The sequence below is a fragment of the Pempheris klunzingeri genome, chromosome 14 (assembly GCF_042242105.1).
Source record: "Pempheris klunzingeri isolate RE-2024b chromosome 14, fPemKlu1.hap1, whole genome shotgun sequence".
Taxonomy (NCBI): Eukaryota; Metazoa; Chordata; class Actinopteri; order Acropomatiformes; family Pempheridae; genus Pempheris; species Pempheris klunzingeri.
In genome coordinates, this window is record NC_092025.1 from 13821406 (window position 1) to 13842383 (window position 20978).

The window sequence follows — 20978 nt, forward strand, 5'->3', positions numbered from 1 at the left end:
CCTCCTCCTCCTCCCTTCCACCTCCTCTCTAGAAGGGCGAGTAAGGGGAGCAGGCGGTACTGGCCGAGCTGATGGAGATGTCATCAGAGTCAGATGGGAGGCTGGGGTTCGGGGAAGGGTCAGAGCAAGTGTCAGGGGTCAGAGAGGGAGGGGCCACGGGCAGGCAACTGGGAGGCTCCGCCCGTACTGTTTTTTTTGTCATTGATGTTGTCACTGTGGTCACCGTCGGCATCATCTGCAAAGGCAGTGGCTTCACATCCGGGTGGCGTCCTCGTCTGAGAACCTGCCCCTCCTTATCAAGAGCGGTGGCCTGAATGAGAGAGGAAGAGGAGAACATATGATTAGATCCTCAGATGCAGGGACCCAGAAGCACAGTGGATAATCCAGTATGGAGGACCAGGAGAGCCTTACGCATGTTCATGAAGTTACTCATTGATATTAAATTTGACAGTCAGAGGAGGGTTTAACGAAAGCAAAAAAGAGGAAATGAATAAAGGCAGATACACTAACTAACTAGAACCACGAACAGCAACGCTTTTGTGACCACATTCACTTGTATATTATCTACATTTTTTATTCTTATGGCGAGTATTTTGTATGTATTTCTTAAAGTAGAACTATGTCATTTTCAAAAAGAGAAATAACATATGTACTTCTTACATATGAAAAGTTAAATTCATAAGAAATAACACATGTCCTTTGTTCAGTTCAGTTCACTCAGGGGTTTGGCTTCCACAGCATTACTTGGTTTGACTAATGTTAGCAAGTTTTGGATAGAAATTGCTGTGGGTCTAACATCTGACCGAAAGTCAATGCCTCAGGTCTTATTCTACTTGGAGCCGAACCAGACAATCTTGGGACATGTAGGTAAATCCGGTATGCTGTTATGCTGTAACTGACCCGTTGTCTGGTCAAGTTTTTGATTCTTAAAGCTTTTTACCTAAACTGAACACATTGGCGGTGGTTCACGATGCATTATAACCTGCTTGAAAATGTAGGCTACGACTGAATGAGTCGGGATCTCTTCAGCCTGTGAATTAGATACTGTAGTGATCAGGCATGTGAGCCAAAATAAGACTTCTGGAGCTGTGGTATAATACAGCCAATACATAATAAAATACAGAAAACAAATATACATATAATATATAATATAGGCATATAAAAATTGAAATATCCATTATAGTTCATAGTGATTTCTATTTCCAATCCATAGAACCTATCATGTTTATTTGTGAGTGAGTTATAAATTATCTTAGTATTAATTAATCTTTAATTACATCAGTCACATCACTCTTTTCAATGCGAGATAAATATCTTCAATTATTCTGTTTATTAATGGATTCATTTATTATTTATGAATTCTTATTTATTCCTCTCGTCAGTGTCCAATTACTTTAAAATCAACAAGTGAATTTATAATTATAAAACTTTATAACCATGCACCTCTAGGTCCTCCATAAATCAATGGTGGATAAAGTCACACAACAGGAGCTGCATAGCAAGTTCTTGTGTTAGTAGGAGGCAGCCAGCTAGGGAGCATGACATCAATCAAAAAATCACTGAAACTGACTCGGACAAGCAAGGGAACAGGGTTATTTCTTTGGAAGGCAGCATTCACAAAGAAATTGTGTGAACAAACAGTGACTGTTACTCAGTGAAAGCCTCAGCAACATCCGTTTGTTTACTTTGCTTCACATGAAATGGGTTTTGGAGTCAATGTTCAACTGAGACATTTAGGAGGACCATTCACAAGGGTGATTTTACGGGTACACTTCCTTATTCACACACTCAGAAATCCCTGTGACACTAATACACAGTGACACAACATAGAGGACGAGGCTTTAGCAAAACACAGATGACAACGATGCATGTGCTGTGTGAAATATGTGTTTACAGCGAGCGGGGGATGAAAGGAAAGGAGCAAAAAGTCAAGCACAAAGCCAACAGTGCAGGGACAACATGAAGCTGTCAAAGCAGCACAGCAGCAGCCAGTCAGCGGGGCAACACGCAGGGAGGAGGGCGACATCGATTTTCAGAGACACTTTTTTTGGGTTTGTTTTGACTTCTCACTGGTTTGTGACCAGCAACCCAGTTGTGTCTCTATGGAAACCTCGCGTACCTTATCCAGTACATGGCCGGGTGCTGGTAGAAATCCAACGACCCAGATCTCTGCATAGAAAAGCTGTCATCCAACTGAACACAAAGAGAAACCAGCACAATCAATCTAAACACCAGGCCTCTGTGTAAACCAATTCAACTTAGTGAGACAGAAAATGAACCTAAGAATCCATCAGAGCAATTACTTTATGGGTATTGTAGTTTTTACTCACAGAAATGACTGACACTCCTGCAGTGGTGTCGTTGGCTTTTGGACTGGTGTTGAAGTGCTTCTTTATCTTTCCAGCTACTGACAACTGATGATCATTCTCACACAGACCCTCATCCTGTATCAAGCAAGGGAGGAGAGAGAAAAAAAAATCAGTGCTTATGGGAAAATATTGCATACAAATAGACGTGAGGGCTAATTTAATGCTGTACTTACAGTGACCCAGGGGTGCTCAAGCACCTGGAGAGCCGTGTATCTCTGATCCACCTCCACCTCCAACATGGATCGAATCAGCTCCTTCAGCGGTACACAAACACTGGTCAGTTTTTATTCCCTTTACATAAAGTGAATGTCCACCAACATGTCGACCCGTTCACAGTACACACAGATTATTCACCTTGGCTGTCTCTGACACGTTGTCCCAGTATGGGAGAGGGAATTCTAGCTGTCCCATTAGTATCTGATCAAAAAGCACTTCTTGATCGTCACTGCTCCTGCAAACAAAGCATTTCCACATGAATGTGTCTATATGAATAAAATATTGCTCTGACTAACATTGTTCACATTGTTAGATTTTGGGACATTTCACTTGGTAGAGCAGCTCTTGCTGTTAGCTTACCCTCGAAAGGGGGGGAAACCACACAGCAGGATGTAGGTGATGACTCCAGCTGCCCAGATGTCCACCTTAAGGCCATACCTGTACAAAGACAATGAAAAATGATGACTTCAATGCAAACATATGAAAAAGGAAGGTTACTATTAACGTGCACAGCAGCCTGCCTTTTAATACAATATTCCTTATCAAGAAAACAAGAGACTTCTCTTCTGTGACCTGCAGCCTAATTGCATGAAAGCATGGCTCACAAGTGTGATTTGTCCCTGTAAACTCAACTCTGCTTCTGCCTCTTCTTACCCTGTTTCTGCGATGATTTCAGGTGCTACATATGTCGGGGTCCCGCAGACAGTGTAGAGGGGCCCGTCCACCACAGTCGCCAAACCAAAGTCTCCGAGTTTCAGGCTCTTGCTGCCGTCTGAATGTTCATACACCTAAGCAAATAGAAAACACATACAACAAATGTGGTTAAAGTAGGTTTTTAAGTGGGTGCGATGAGATGAGTATGAGCCAAACTGAGAGAAACAACAACTCGCCTGTCTGCAGCTGTACTTGTGAATCTTGCTGGTGTGTTAAATTCTCCTGGAGATAATGTGTGTGTGTGTGTATTACATCTAAAGCCTGTATCTGACAGCTGTCAGATGATTTGGTTTCTGTTTGTAGAAAAATGGCATTATCCTGAGGGATGATTGATGCGGTCTCAGCCCTTCATTCTGAGTGTCAGTCAGGGGGGGTTGAGAGTGGGCGTGATGAGCGGTAAGCGTTGCTATCTGTCTTTTTTGATAGTACCACTGGGGGGCACCAAAGTCTAAAAATGCTGAAATCCTACACCTTGTGGAGCATTGTGGAAGATACCTTCTAATATGATATGCAAACAAACAATGACCTCAAGGTGTTATAATCCATATTTTTGTATCAATTACTACATGTATGTGAAAGGGATTGCTCTTAGTGATGAACCCACAGACAGTTATCACCCAACTGTGCTGTTCCCCCCAGCTCTACGGTGTGCTTCAGCATCTTTTAGCTCATTGTTTTGGGCCCAGAACTTCACTCTCATCTCTCTCGTAGTGTAGTTTTCAGCTGCAGCTCAAAGCTGTTTTCAACCAAAAGCTCTTTAAATAAAAACCCCACTGTCTGCCCAGCACCAAACGACAGACAAAGTTAGCGACTAGCTGGTGAGGCGGAGGTGGAGAGCCAAAACAGAGCAAAAAGAGTGAGTGAATCTTGGTCTTACATTTGCCAGGTAGACTTTCTGACGTGTAACCAAAATTGTGAACACCTCATATTTTACAGAGGTAGTGCTCTTTGTGAGGCTTTTACACATAGTGTCAGTGTTCTAGTTATGTCGTCCACATGTCACATATATTTGTGATTCATCTCCAGATCGGGACCTTTAAAGGTGACGAAAGAGAACTCATTTGTGAAGCTAAAGAGACAGCACCCACAAGGGAAGAATTTCTCTTTTAGCAGCCTTCTCAACTTCACCGCTTCTTATTTAACTGAAGCAGTAGGAGAGTAAAGAAAAGGGAGACAGAGCAGAGAAAACACAGCTATGACGCTGTCTTAGGGCAGTAGGGGTGAATGTGGCAGCGGAGGCCAATAAACTAGCTTTGGAGAGGATCATCAAGCCTGAATCTGACCATCACATGTAATGAGTGACTCAGGGTGGGAGAAGGGGCAAAGGAGGGGATGAAGAACAGACGTTGAGGGAGGAGGAGGAGGAGGAGAAGACAACGAGGAGGTCGACAGCAGGGAGAATGAGGGAGGGAAGGCGCAAACGAGGGAGGCTGGAGAAGGAGTGTGCGGGAGGTGTGAGGGCAGAAGGGATGAGTCATCTCCCTCCTCTGCGATAGTCCAGAGTGAGTGATATTACTTCACTGTTCATTCAGAAAGGAGGGAAGCCGTAGTGCGGCAAGTTATATGGCCATGAAACAGACACATGCAGAGGCATCTGTGTGAACTCACCAGCAGGTTTTCTGGTTTGATGTCTCTGTGCACAATGTTGAGGCTGTGGAGGTATTTGATGGCATTGGCCAGATTGTAGAGCATACCGCTGGCGTCTCTCTCTGTGTATCTGTTGGCAGAGGTGATGGCATCGAACAGATCTCCCCCCTGTGGACAAATCATGATGGACGGCTGTGTTAGGAGCAATGACACATGAGTTTGTTTGGCATTTTCACACAGAGAACCTGACAGATTCACTTTAGAAGTTTTCACAGTTGCTCATCTTTTCTGCTGAAAAGACTTTTCGGCAAGAAAGTTGATTTTGTAGCGAGGGTTTTCGTTTGCTCAGCAGCTAAAGGGATCCGTGTCCTCATTCCTCACCTTGGTTGAAACATCTCCTCCCCCCTGTCTTTAATATTTCCCTTTCATTTTAATTTTTTCCTTTAATTCGCTTTCTCCTCTTTTCTCTCAGGCCTTTTCTCTGTTTGTCTCAGTTTCTCATATTTTTCATTCTGTACGAATCTCATTCTCCTCTTACCTCTCCCTCTCCCCCCCCCCCCCTCTCTCTCTCATCCTTTCTTTCTATCTCTTCCTGAGTGGACTAAGTGGAACAGAGGCTTAAAATAGGACTGAATTTCTCTCTCTCTCTCTCTCTCCCCCAGCACAGATGCAGACACGCTGTCAGCGTCCGAGCTGCACAGCAACAGTTATTTAAATATGATGTCAAATGCCACAGCTCAGCCTCTAACCAGTGGATTTGCACTTCTCTACCTCCACAATGTGTCCAAAAGTTTATGGACACCCAGACGTTACACTTTTATGTGCCTGATGAACATATCGTTCCAAGAGCATGGACATTAATGTCCATTCTTCTTTGGAGGCTTTCCACTGTATTTTGGAAGCAGGCTACAGGGAGTTTCCTCCCATTCAGCTACTGGAGTAGTGAGGTCAGCCTCAGTACAAGCCAGGTAAGCTCCACCTTTGTGAAACTATTTCTTTGTCACATTGAAACAGGAGAGGGTCTTCTCAAAGCTGTTGCCAGGTTTCCCTTTAATGGACACTAAGGGACATTACTCAGCACCAGGCAAAAGGACAGAAAACTACGTACATACCATACATTTGGCTATAATTTGTATAATGTCTCTCCCTCTCTTGCTGCTCTTAACCCTCACTTCTTCTCTCAGTGTATCCATCTGTCTCTCTCCCTCTCTTAGTGGCTGTCATTCTGGAAGTGAATCTTTCCACCTCATTCATCTACAGCCTCCACTCGGCCCTCCTACTTTGAACATATTCACACATACACACATTTCTGCCACAGATTGCCTCTCATCTATATTCTGTAGTACTCCACACCACAACGCGAACAGATGGATCACATTCCTGGCTCCTGAATTATGCACAAACATTTCTTGACTCAGAGAGCGCGAGAGAATAAAGAATGTGAACACACGAGCGCTCCAGGCCACAGACCGATTCTCTCAATCCCACACTGTGTGACTGGTTGGAATTTATCATTTGGTTCACCGACTGAATGTTGTTGCTCCATCTCTGTCACTGTTTCTGCCTCCCTGCTCCTCTCTGCTGCTCTCAAATTGGAAATAATGATCACCAACATACAGTATATAGAGAACTCATTTAATTATTCGTTCGGCCAAATATCCCAAATATCCCAGCCTGTCCATCACCAGAGCAGATGATGCACAAACACATCAAAACAAACATGTAATTACAGCATACAGTGATGGCCACACACCTTGACCAGCTCCATGACCAGATAGAGTTCGTTGTAAGTGTCCACCTCCTCTATGAGCAGGACGATATTTGGATGCTTGACCCTGCGGAGGATGGCCACCTCGTTCTGGATCATGTGCTCCTGTAATAAGGATCAAAATGGATTTTATAGCCAAGTGAAACAAACTCATTAAAAGATGCCAGTCCAAAAGTCTTTGAAAGCTTTTCCACCTCTGTTGGTGTGATGGGTGTGGTCATGGCATACTGACACACCCTGGACTACATAAAAGCAGCAAGGTGAGAAGTTTGACCACTGGAAGTAAGCGAAAACAAGATTTTCAGCCCGCGTTAAGTTGCTCTTTAAGTTGTGTGTGATGATAAGTAGCGGTCGATATAATTAATTGCAGGTCTACTTGATAACATAATTGCGTCTATTTATGTTGAGTGCAGTGAAATACACCTATCTCCAAATGTGTCAATTTTTGTATTTCAGGATAAAATTAAGTATTAAAGGTTCTTTTATGGGTTGATGTAATTCTCTCATATATAAGGTAAATAAGAGAGTTTAATTAATGAAAACATGCATTGTACAAAGCTTAAAATAAGGTCATTTTGCTTAGTTCTCATCTGTTATTTTCATTGACATTAAAAAGGCTAACTGGTATTCATAGCTGTGTACGGCACTCTTTTGCTTTTGGAGTCATTGTTTGTACTTTACCTTGCCTCTACATTTGCCCTTGTTGATGATCTTCAGAGCATATTCCCGTCCTGTGGAGTGCTCCACGCATTCCCGAACGACTGCAAAGTTCCCATCGCCTAACATGCGCCCCACCTTGTAGCGGTCTGATATGTAGGACGGCACAGCTGGAACCTCATCCACTAGGACCTCAGCTACAGGGAGAAAGCACAAGGTTTAGAGCAGCTGAGAGACTTGAGAATATAAACCAGTGTTTTGTACACTTTGGTCAGGCTGATTAGGATTCAATGTAGTCACACATTTAGACACAGCACAAGTACAGAGGACCTAAAGAGCTGTATTAAAGAATATACTGCAGTAACTGTAAAGGCTAATAACAATTCATTTATTGATTTTAACACGATGGTGGAAGGTGGAATTATGAAATTATTGTACAAATAAATAATACATTCATATATTGGTCAAACTGTAAAGAAATTGTAAAGGGACTGATCAAAAACAAATAAGTACAGATGACACAGATACTTCAAAATATTCAAATGAGATTTAAAACTTTAGCAATTATAAATCATTTAGAGCATGACTTTTTGTTTAAATTGAGTTTCAAAACCAGTAAGGGCTCCAGATACATCTCACGGTCAACATTTTGTCACGCTAAGGCTCTGCAGAGTGCTCTGGAAATGGTAATCAAGCTGGCAAATAAATATGGAATCAGCTGGCAAGTCATACTGGAAATATTTGCAATTAGCATTCAGTTAAATATTAATTTATATAATTTGAGAAGGTCCTCTGGGTCATCTGTCAGTAAATAAAATCAAAGATGGTGATGGAGTTCTGCGAGGAGATGAACGGTGTCAGATGAGTGGCTTCAAAATGTACCAGTACATCACTGTTTGTGGTGTTACAGAGTCTTATGGAGTCAGAGAGGCGAAGAAAGGAAACCATAGGGGGGGAAAGGTGTGAGAAAATGAAGTGATGAGAACAGGATGTAGAAATCAGAAGAACACAGAGACAGGAGAGATGGCAGAGAGAGAGAGAGAGAAATGCATCAGAGGTCATGAACATGATTCAGACATGCATGATATTTGCAAGTACACCGCCTTTGCCCACTGATGGACAGATGGGAAAATCTCGCAACATTTATTTTCCTCACCTTCAGTAACAAGTCCATCCCCATCTTCCACTGAGCTGGTAACTTTAGTGGAAGACAGAGAGGTGGAAGAACCCTGGGACCCCTGCAGAGAGGGAGGGGGGCAGACAGAGAACAGGATGTGGGGGAGAAAAAGTTGGAGACGATTATTTCAACCCAAAATAGTTTGTAATCCACTATGCACTCAACTCAGCATGACGAAATAGTCCCTTCTGCAACAATGCCAACTGAAACAAATTTGTATGTTCAAAAATAGACAAAAGGACATTGTGCAGCTCGTCTGATTCTCAGAACATCCTTAAGTCTGTCTTTGTGTTTGCATTTCTGTCTGCTGCAGTGTGCTGCCCTGTGCTATGTGTACACAGTGTGCACAAAATGAGCCGAAACAGATTTACCTGAGCTACTGAGCTGAATATAAACATTATTCAGCCAAGCACCTGTGCGTACCCACATTGGACAGACGATTGCATCCCAATTAGCTCTTTTCAATTCCCCAAACATGAAGTAATTCCCATCTATTTCCCCCGTCCTTTCACTCCTCATTACAACCTTTAATAAAACATAAAAACACAGGGTTTGGTGACACTAATGTAATGTGTATGAGTGCTGCCTTTCATCTGGTTGATAAGTAGGAGGTCATTAAGTCGAGAGAGAGAGAGAGTGGCTGAGATGCGGAGTCTGCATCTATCTAAAGATAAAAAGTCATTACACCCTCCACCTCCTAACCTTCTGTCTGGTTGTCATGGAAGCAACAAGGGTGGGGAAGGAAGATCTAGTCGGGACTGTAAATGAGAAGCTGCTCCTCATGTATTTCTGTCTTTTGTCTACTCCTGTCCATCTTTCTCCTCTCCGCCAAAATCTTCTTTTTCCACATTTGGACAATTTGATTATGCTTCGTTTGGGTTAGCAGGCAGCTGTCAGGACGGTTAGTCTCTTCAATCGTAAGATGAAAGCATTTAATATCCATCTTTTCTCACTTTCCTTACTCTCCTCTCTCCTCCTCACATCTCAAAACCTCCCTCGTGCCTCACAGTCAGTCTTGAGGACACATCAGTGAGAAATCTTTGTGGTTTGGGGCTTTCTAGTGCTCGAATAAATCCCACAGGTGCGGCTGGCTCATGCAGCTTGGCTACTGATAGACGGCATCACATTTTTTCTAGAATATAAGTGGAGCCCCCTGGCCGATGTGAATTATTAACAAGTGCAGTTTGAGCTGTAAATGGTCTGCACTGTTTGTGTGTGATGCATGAACCAATCTTAATGTGCCACTTGCCTGAAATCTTGAACCCAGAGAGAGCAGTGCATCAGCAGTTTGCTGGCGACCACGTCTGACTAATGCTGTCTGGCTGATGATTCATTTTTCTTTCATCTCTCATTTGGGTGCAGGTGTAGTATTTTTGATGTTGTGATGACTTCATGCCACATTGTATAACTCACACATCTATCAGTCCTGACTCCTCAGAGGAGACGAGAGATAAAAAAGGGATGCTGAATACATGAGTTTGTTAGGAAAATAACCCAGCAAGTATTTACAGGTGATGTGTAAAAGGAGGTCAAATTTGGCTTTAGAGGATTTAAATAATAAAATATCATGCTTACAAAAGTTCACAAAACCTCTTAAAACTTTTAACCCAGCATGTTTGGACAGAGAGGGGTGAGAACCACATCCCACAAAATAAAAGTACTATTCATTTTATTTTGATTATTTCACCTCGGCCTCATGTGAATCTCTTATTTGTGCAGTGTCCAGTCAGAGTGTGATACAGCCTGGAGAGCTCGCTGTCAAGGCAGAGAGAGGAAAAGGCAAACCATCGTAATGACCGAAAACTATTTACAGAGCTGAGCTGCCCTATATCTCTGCCCAAGTAGCTGTCAGCTCTTTTACTCATCTCTGCTGCTGTGACCTTAAAGCCACCCAGGTGAGTGTAGCTCTGAGTCAGACTGAATTCAGTTTATGTAATGTTGTTTTTGGCCGGGCGCTCATCCCAGGAGACGAAAATCCACTTTATGCCCATAAAGCCGATGACCCTCCTGTGTTTTATCTACAAAACATCCCTCTTCCGCTCTTTTATTTTCTCATCCCAACTCGTATATTTGCCTCTTTGTGCCCCTTATCTCACATCCAGCCCTGTCTTCTACTCGCTTTCTCATTTTGAAATCCTATCTTTCTCTTCCTGCTACCGAGGGAAACAAAATACTGTTGCTATGGAAACTGCTCACAGAGAGGAGAGAGGCAGCTTATGAGACTTCCAGCGGGGAGACAGAAGCCTATATATGGCAATTTCCTGTCTGTGTGCTGGGAGGTGGGTTCAACCTTCTATGAACATTGCGTCTCTCTTTCCTGTGTGAAAAACTACGAGACAGAGGGAGTGACAGACAGGGTGAGAAAGAGACGTGGAAACAGAGACAGAGAGAGAAATGGAAACGAGGAGACGGGGAGAAAGATGTATGGAGTCTGGTCTGGTTGTTATTGATCATTAGATATGGCAGATACTGTCTTGTCATTGTTAAACCATCCAGCTTTCTCCCTGTTGCACAACACAACATCCACTATTCCTAGCTCTACACCTCTAGACTTTTGCTCTGGCAATGACTCACACCACTAAAAAAAAAAAACAAAAAAACACTGACAAACCTTTTACATCATGGCTGCAGCCACTGCTCTTCAAACCCGCAAGGGCAACACTCTGAATACTGATCAGTGCATGAATGTGAATTAAACAGGATGTCCATGATTGACCTTAAACGTGGAGCATCATCTCAGAGGCAGATGTGTAGAAAATAATGATTTATTATGTGGTTTAAAAGATTTTTTAAAAAGCCAACTCAAATATAATGTTGAAAATGCGTCACACATTTAAAAAATACAACTAAAGTGTAATGCTACCTTTGTCCACACTGAATCTGATTATATCCTAAAGCCCTCTTTTTCTCTGTTCCTCAGTCTGAGAGAGCCAAACCTCTCTGGCAGGATTTCTTGTCACTTTCACTGTCACGCAATATCCAGCAAAAGTAGGATTTATTGGTGTTTGCTTCAGTGGAAAAATCTAATAAGATTCGATAGAAACAAGGTACTTTGTTTTGTCCCAAGTTCCCACTCTGCTTCTCATAAAAATAAGGAAATAATATATCTTAGCTCTTATTTTGGTGTCTAGACAGAGAGAAAACAATCCATATGACTCTTATCTGAAGAGATCAACACTGTTAGAGGGATTCAGTGCCTCGGCTCTGCCAGTTGGACGCAGGGACGTTTTCTAATCACAATACTTATGGACTAGAATCACAGGAATGTAATTAAATGCTTCAGAGAAAATTAAAAAAAACTGTAGCGAGACTTGGGTTGCCTCGCTCAAGAGAAAAAAAAAAAGTCATCCAGAGCAAGAAGCAGTGGAACAGGGGGGATGAAAGCACCTCTGGGACTGCGTTTGTGTTGTAATCACTTCTCTGCTCTGCTGAACACAGTCGGAAGTTTAACAAAGGAGAGGCTGATAAACGCGCATATGACAACCATCATCATCATCATTATCATCCTCTACCTACTGGAAGTATCTGTTTATGTACATGTGTGATGAACATGGTGAGCTGTTAATCAACACAAATGAGGAGCATGAGAAGGGAAAAAAAAAAGCACAAAATGAAAATTAAATGACAATGAATTTAATGATGACATCAACAAATGGAAATTAATACATTAAGCAATGAAAATACAAGCAGAAACAAATAAGCCAAGAAGAGCTGGCCGCCTTACATGACAAATTCATAAGGTGTACATGGACCGGGTTATCAACTGTAATTTGTCTGTCAGTAGAGACCACAGACAATTTTAATTTTGACATAATACCCTGAAGCCCTCTGCAATGTGTGATGTTATTGGTTTTTAGATGCATTAAAGATATGTAAATATGAGCCCGATTTCAATAATTTGTAAACCAATTGAAGGAATGACAAGAGGGAAGAAAGATTTATCTTTTTTTCCCACTTTCCTCATGTGCTGCAGCCAGTCTTTTTGGCAGGTATAGGAACAAAAAAATTGGACAAGCCATCTAAAGACATCAACACAACATGAAATAAGAAATATAATACAGCCAAATAACAAATACAATCTTTAGTAACAACACACTCACAACAATGAGATGAGACAACAATTAATAAGTTCATAATACACACGTTCTTCTTCAGTCTGCTCTCTCTCTCTCACACACACACACACACACACACACACTCTCACACAGATACACACACATAATTTAATTATGAATCACCCAACACCAAATATGGATGACAATAATGAGAGATGGAGCATGCAATTCAATGGATTAGGAGCGTGAATGACTCAATGGTGAGAGGAGGATGTAGGTGACATACTACAGTAGACAATTAGCACTTTCTTTCTCTCATACACTCACCCAAACGGCTACCTGATTGTATCACAGCTGCTGTTTTGGCATCATAGACCTTCTGTTGGTCTTGCCTTCAATCTATCGGTCTGTTTTTTTTTTGTTTTTTTAAATGCTCTATTAGACATGAAGAGCACTGTCTGTGTTTTTCAAATTTAATGGAGCAAACAGACAGAGGCGAGAGCTGTGACCTCGCCAGCTGATTCGATTCATCTGTACGTGCTTTAGCGTAGATATTGACAGACAACACCAAATTCAGGAAGAGGGCCTGTGTGGATACACGTGTCTATGGGTTAAATATAAAATATTAAAGCAATACAAAGATAGAAAAATGGACTGCTCTTTGTGGAGAAAGTGACCCTTAAAGGGCTATAAGAGGAGCAAAGAAGAGGGGGATGGATGACTTCATGAGTGTAGACCATTCTTTCATGCTTCTGTTGGTAATTCATAAAAATAGGTCATACTAGCGTGCACCAAGTGTATCTAACACACGACATGTGCAAGTGTGCATGAAGCTAACTGTCTACTGCCTGCCCACAAATGGCGATTTCATGTATGAACGTGTGTTTTCGGGAGCATACATGAACGTATAAGTGATTCTGTGAGCAAATTCGACGAAGATGTGTGGACGCCTGTGTGCTTGCAGCTACAGCTACAGCATGTATGTGTAAAAAGGGGAGGAAAAAGCCACAGTGCAATGCCATGTCTGTATATTCTGCTTGGGGAAATAGGTTATGGCGGTCTGAGCTATGCGAGCAGCCTACATCAGGCAGCAAAGTGCCTCTAAGTGTTTAAATGCAGGGTCCAACGAGGTGAACTATTTAAAAGCAGTACTCGCAGTAGGTCAGTGAGGCTCTGTGGCTGCTTAGGAAATGGATTTGTAGTTGCATTCAGTGCTTCAGTAGATAAAATTACAAAATGATTTGTTATTTTTGAGTTCTTTTAAGAATACAATTGTTAAAATTAAGGTTTCATTTTAAAAGAAAAGGGTGATTTCTGTGCCATGGTTTGGTTTGATTCACTTGTGCATTTTAGCCATAAGAGTGAGAAAGGTACTTGAATTGCATTGTAAGCATAACAATAAAGGGATTTGTGTGTGTACTCTACATTTATTCATTCATGTACACACAGAATTGATGTGGAGGGAGAGGAAATGTGCAAATATAGTGTCAGAAGCTTGGTGCCTACTTCTCACAGAAGCTTAGAATTCATCTACAAGGGAAATGATGGAATATAATTTACTCCCTGTGAAGTTAATACCCTTTCATATGGGGAAAGTGAGGGAGGGACGGGGGAGCTGGCTGGGTGGGGGTAAGCAAGAATGGGTGAGGGATAGAGTGAAAAAAAGAAATTAGAAACTGTCAGGGAGGGAAGGGACAGACGGAGAATCGCTAACAGGGCGGATAGAAAAAGTGGAGGAGAGAATTACACCATCATATAGCTGAGGAGTGTGGAGTGGAGGGGAGAGATAAAGGGCTGTGACGCTTCCTCCCTTCCTTCCAGTCAAGCCATTGCAGGCTTAGCACAGAGTGTCAGCAAGTAGAAAGACCAGCATAATCTCTTGTTGAGAAATAGACACTCAGCTTCTGAAACTGTGTAAAACTAGAATTTAACCACAGTATCACTGAGGTCAGAACTGCACTGCAAAGCTAATTTGTGAGGGTTAATGTTAGACAAGTGGACGGAAGCAGGAAGACAGGCAGTGTGGTTAAGCGTGGGGCAAATTGTTTTTTCCCTTTTCCTCATTACATCTGGTTAGCCCCTCCTTCACCTCTCTAACCCCGACATTTCAGGATCTCTCGCTGAAATGATCTGGGATGAAAGAACAGAGCAGCGCTGTAATTGTTGTAATTGTAATTGTAATTGTGTTCTTTCAGAGAGAAGTAGACAGGGAGAAAGAGAGAGTTTATAAGTGTGTGAACACGCTAACCTTGTTCCCTTCTAACAGTGACTCTCTGACGACCCACTTCCCTTGCACAGATGATTTTGGAAGCTCCGGAGCACTTTGTTCTGTTCTCAGTAGCTACAACCCAAATCTGATCTGTTCCTGATGCCCTGGCTGACCTTCATATCACATCAATACAACCTCATCGCTGATGGATTCAGAAGCCTAAGGGCCGGACTCTTCTCCATCCATTAATTCTTCCGGGCACATTAAATGTAGCACGAGACTGAAGCTACTGAGCCCAAGAAGCTCTTTATGCTGTGCTAATTTTAGCCTATACGCACAGTCACATACACACCCATTTATGTACAGAAATAACACACAAACCATTTTTTTTGTGTCCTATTAAAAGATATTGACTCAAACCCCATCCTCGCCTTTTCTTCCCCCAAAAAAGCTTCACCCAGCACCAACAAATAGCTAAATAATTACTAAATAAATCATAGCTACACCCCTGCTGTCAGGCAGAGCGGTGGTTCACACATGCAGTGGGATTCAGACAGTCTACTTGAGACCAACACAAGGTTCGCACATACTGCTGCGTCTGTATGCGAGTGTAAGAGGGTGAAGTGAACTAAGCGTGTGAGTGTTTGTTTACGAGGGAGAAGGAACTAAATCAGCTGCAGGCTTAGAGCTCCTGCAAATTAAAGAGTTGCTCTGAGAAAACAGGGTCTGATTAGGATTGAGGGTGATATTAAAAGCTCGCCGTCATCACTGTCAAGGACTGGATTAACCAATACTTTGATCTTGAATGCACACACACACACACACACAAGCAAACACACAACACCCTGTACATGAACTCAGCTCCTCTTAATGTCGAATTCAAGGCTTTCCATTTGAGTTGCATGCTCCCCTCTGCACAGTGTGTATTACCAGCTTCACAGTGCACATATTGCAGTGTGTTTATATCTCAGGTCCTCTTTCTCCCACTGTTAGCTACAGAAAACTGATTCTGACTCATAGTTTTGTTTTAACAGGGATTTTTTTAAAACCCACAACGTCACAATACACGATAAAAAGAAAGAATGGCTGAAATTATCTGTTTTACTAGTATAAAATCTGTTTCTACCTTCTTTTCACAAAAGGACATGTACAAAATTACTTTGATAAAAAAAAAAAAAAAAAAAAAAAAAATCCTATATCAGCAGTCAGTGCTGATTGGGTCTTTCTTTTTTGTGCTACAATGCAATGCCATGCACTGCTTGGATGCCAACAAAGGATGCAAACCAATTTCTGCAGGACAAAAACTTGAGTATTGGAGCAGGCCGCTCACAAAGCCAACCATCAGTCTCATCTTTAAATCAGATATTACTGATGGGCTCATCTCTACAAGTCAGCGATAGCATTCATTCATTCATTGTGTAGGCAGATAGAGTTCTCCATGACGAACAAAGAGCTACGGGTCAACATATGGGGGAACGTGACAGAAAATCAGCATGAGGGGAGGAACTGCGGTTAAAACTATTAACACTGGGTGAGAGTTGTAACATTTAGAGGATCTTAACATGAGCCTGTTGTTCTTTAAAATCCCAGAGCAGCACTGAGTGAGGTCAAAGGTCAACACCCCAGCCCCTTCTGAGACACTATAGATGTGGGGATGTTGTGGTTTCTTCGTATTCTAGCGACTCTAAGATGTAGGCGGCCTAAGATCAGTCGCAGCTTTGTCCTTTTCCTGAGAACATAGAGGGAATGTGTTACAGATTTAGTGTTACTACATGTTATCGGTGTCTGTTAGTGTATGTACTCTATGTGTGTGTGTGTGGGGGGGGGGTGACTGTGCGTGCGTGTATATTTTTGTCTTACCCGGCGTTGGCTGAGGCTGCCCGGGCTGATCGGGGAGGGGCTGGGAGATTTTCCCGAATGAGGAGTGGACAGCTGACTGGCCGGCGTCCCGTTCACTGGAGGGAGGAGACGGGAGAGAAAATAGAGCAGGGTGGGTGAGATGGGTGAGACTGACACGAAGGGAAATATTGAAATAGACAATCCTTTAAATGTGAATGCATGTTTTCTAGCAGCACAGATATATTCCAGAGTGTCTAGCAGCAGCCCACACTTCCGCCCTCAGCTTCTATCCATTCACATGAATGAGGCAGAGGAGGAGTGGGAGTAAGAGAGAAAGAAAAAGGGCACTTCACACTGCTCTTTTTTTTTTTTTACTTCAGCCAAAATCCAAATCTTGTTGCTCAAAATATCCCAGAAACAAGCCGGTCATACCTGAGCCTGAAAGCACGTGTGCACCGAATAATCACAGCATGTTCCAGGCTTCAAGAGCATGGCCTGAAGCCAACACAACACCAGGCTGTCCTCATTTTCGACCAGATCCTCTATTCAGTGCACTTGTGACCTCAGCTCGGTCTACTTTTCCAGCTGCAGCACAGCACAAAAAACCCAGCGGCATCACCTCATTAAAAAAGAACATTGGATTAATCAACTCTGCACCCAAATCCTGTGTGTGGTCAAGAGTGAAAGCCAGATTCGTAAAAAAGCCTTATGGCATTAAAACATGAGCAAGTCTTCCATCTTGCTGGAAACAAAGGTTATTGTCTCTTGGCAACAACACACCAGCTTCACCTCAAGTCAAATCCTTAACTAACTGACCTACAAGTCTATGAGACTGTATTAATGGGAGAGTACAATAACAGAACAACACAATTGTTTCTCAGCAGAGATTCAACCAGACTGAGTCCAACTAGAGGTTCGTTTTTCAGGAGGCTTCTTTTGTGGTGAGAGGTACTTAAAGTAGCTGAGAATAATATAATTAAAAAATTAAAAATAAATTAAGTGTAGGATTAAAAATTAAACATCACCAGATTCATTATTTTCTGCCATTTCCCAGTCGTTTTTGTTATAATCTTATAGATTACTGCCATTTCCTGGCAATTTTCTCAGTATTTTTGCAATTAATCTGATTGTATTTTCAGAGACTTTCCTTCTTTACGCACCAGAGACGTAAAATCTGTGGTGGGAGCAAAGTGATCCAACCTCCACTGTATAATGTTTATTCTCCTGCCGAGATCAAAGAACTTTGTGAATTATTCAAGACAGAGAATAAAGACTGAGAGACAAAGCAGACTGAAATAGCACCGGCTGCCACCGCGTTATCGTCACGCAGGTCTTTTTAGTGTCCAAACGCGCCACAGAGGCATTAAAATAAAGAAAGGAGCCATCGTTTAAGCAATTCCTGGACATCTTCATTGATGAAATTCAGCATCAGCGTTACGCACACGGACAGACACTCCTCCCAGTTACACAACGATAAGCGAGAACACTTAAAGACACCTCTCATGCTGTTTCATCGCAACACTGCACCTCGCATAGCCACAAGCGTTCACGGTCACATCTGTATCTGTGGTGACCGCACATGATCCGAGGGACGTCCACGCTGTCAGGGGAAATGACAAGCGGCGATTATATATGTAAAAAAAAAAAAAAAAGCCGAATGGTTTCAGGTTCCTACCTTCCTCTTCCAGCATGATGAAAAACACAGTGATAATCCGAAGCGGGAGAGGAAGAAGAAGTAGGAGAGATGAGGAAGAAGAGCACCTCTGTAGGCTACACGCTCCGTCCGAGTGTGATAGTAAACTGTGGTGAATGGGAGAGACGGAGCAGCGCTGTACTACACGGAGAGGCGGAGAGGCTGCTTGCGCAAACTGTGACGCGCACCGGGGAGAGAGAGAGAGAGAGAGAGAGAGAGAGAGAGAGAGAGAGGGTAGAAGTAAAACATTACATCTATAATTTTGAGGTTTTGGCGTGGCTTTCCTACTTTCATGCCAATAAAAGTCCATTGTACATTTCAAACTTAAACTGAGAGAAGGAGAGAATAGATGGAGAGAATGAGGAATATGGAGCGAGAGAGTCATTTGAGGAGACTCTGAAGGCTCCATTGTTCCTTGTCCAAACATCCTCAAGAAACAAATGCTGCCATTTCTGAACTGAATGTTCACCCAAAGCAAAAGCTACAGAAGCAACATGCTCCTCCTTTCAGAGTTCCTCTTAATCCTGCAGGTGAAAGATCTGAAACATCAGTAGTATATATTTTAGGAAATATACGTCATCAAGAGTTTGAAGCAGCCAGTCGGCCATGGATTAATTGTAAGAATGATCTCTCTGTCCACATGTTGACGTGTCCTTGAGCAACAAGATCCTGAAGCCATAAGCCTGCTGCTGATGTGTGAACCTGCAGTCAGTTTGGACGAAAGCATCTGCCAGATGAATGTAGTGACAGACAAGATTCAGACATGGAAAAAAGATACCAATTAGACCAGAAATCAAAGCCACAGAAGATGGTGCGTTCCAGCTGCTTTCACACCTACTGTGTTAAACACTATGATCTTACAAACCAAGCTATGGAAAAGCACCTCATGTGTCTTTCTGTGTCCAGCTGTGTGATGTGCTGAATTACACATTTTGTGATATAAAAACTCTCAAGTTATCAAGTTATTAAATGTATTTCACAGCCTGGACAAAATCCCATGGCAATCCATCCAATAGTTGTTGAGATATTTCAGTTTGGACCAAAGACGGACAGATCTACATCACAATCCCCGGAGCTGCTAGCGAGGCTGAACATCCAATACATGCAACATTAACCTGAAAAAAACAATGCATAAGGTCTTCATTTTGTAACAGCAATGAATCTTTTCAGGAGAAAAAATAAAATTCTGTTGGCAGCATGTTTAGCTGTGAACGTAAATAAAAGCTACAACTACGGCAAGCTGCATGGATCAATACACATATCCACGGGTTTCTATTCATTATTGTCAGAATCACTCAGAGAATTTAACATCAAAAGCTGTGTGCTGTTTTTTTCTTCTTCTCCATCTTGGGGAAGGTGCCACATAATAGTTATCACATTCTTCCTTTTACACCTCTTATCACACGTGTTCTGCATCATGTGTTCACATCATCCCACCTTTATTTTAAGAACCACACCTTAAACATACGCACACTGTACGGTGCTCTGTACGGGCTGTCAAAAGGCATTCTGGGAGGAGATCAGAACTTTGCCTATCATGACACATGCTTAGGGACAATTCAATAAAATAGGCAAAAGACAGCTAAACGTCACCAATGTACAATGATTGAAAGTACATAGTGTAAACTGAATGCTGTTTCATAAGCAGAGCCGCCTGGAGGCATGTCATTATCTTGCCTTTAGTGCAAATATCAATACTGCTGTGGCGGTGAATTTGTTTTTTTTGCAGCCTCTGTAATTTGGTTTGGGCTCTGCTGTTTGTTACACTGCTTATCCGTTTTCAGAGAGAAGTATTTTACAAAGAAAGAAAAGCAGTGAAGGCTGCAGACATGGTGCGATCACAGTTCTGAGTGTCACAGCCAGCAGCCGATCCTCTGGAGATATACTGGATTTGTCCGTGGGTCGGCAGCCCCGCATACTTCAACGTGAAGTCTCTCCCTTCATACGGAGTTGCTCATGACAGGAAAAGAAAGGTGAGGCCCTGGAGGATCAGAAGTGATGCTTGCTGACACCATCTGCAGTTCTCTATTAATTTTAGCCGACATGAAAGACAGATGGCGAGACAGGGTGAGGAACGATGTCTCAGTGCAAATTGTTTTCTCACATTATTTTGGGGCTGTGTGTATAGGCACTCAGCTGGGGTTGTGACATCATCCCAGAACCAAGCTCGAGTGATGACAATGTCAGGATGACACGCAACAACCTGCCCACACACACACACACACACACACACACACACACACTCACACACACACACAACCGAGAGTGAAGCACCACATCAGACCCTCCACAATAAGTGTGGATACCTGGCATTTCTTTCAACCGTGCAAGATTTCCAGGCTAGCTTCAGCAGCAGATGTTATAATCATCAAGGGTCGGTCAGGAAAAGTCAAGATGTAATTTGTATCTTGTTCCAATTCATAAAAGTGTGTTTCATTTTAGTTTTCATTCGCTTTGATGCTCCTCAGTTATATGAAAATTATTATTTGATTACTGTGTAACAATGAGAGGCATTAATGAGATTCACTGACTACATCAGACTGAGACCATCAACATGAAGCACCAACATACCAGCGACACATGACTCTCTACACTTTGATGGTTTTTCTGCAGGAATAAGGAGGGAGATTTTAATTCTATCTGTGCTGGGAAGCATCCAGATCCTGATTGTTTGTAATTACTGAGTTTCTAACT

General features: G+C 42.4%; 1 protein-coding gene across 1 annotated transcript in view; it reads right to left on the reverse strand.

Moving 5' to 3' along the window:
• Positions 1–252: 252 nt before the first annotated feature.
• The window catches only part of LOC139212883 (serine/threonine-protein kinase DCLK1-like), a 44590-nt gene continuing 23864 nt past the window's right edge, over positions 253–20978 (reverse strand). Inside the window, exons 5-16 of the mRNA XM_070843444.1 lie at positions 16613–16707; positions 8453–8549; positions 7336–7508; positions 6640–6759; positions 4908–5054; positions 3240–3373; positions 2946–3023; positions 2724–2820; positions 2543–2623; positions 2331–2444; positions 2120–2193; positions 253–310 (exon numbers count right to left, since the gene is read on the reverse strand). Coding sequence (XP_070699545.1) covers positions 253–310; positions 2120–2193; positions 2331–2444; positions 2543–2623; positions 2724–2820; positions 2946–3023; positions 3240–3373; positions 4908–5054; positions 6640–6759; positions 7336–7508; positions 8453–8549; positions 16613–16707 — 1268 coding nt within the window. The remainder of the gene's footprint in view (positions 311–2119; positions 2194–2330; positions 2445–2542; positions 2624–2723; positions 2821–2945; positions 3024–3239; positions 3374–4907; positions 5055–6639; positions 6760–7335; positions 7509–8452; positions 8550–16612; positions 16708–20978) is intronic.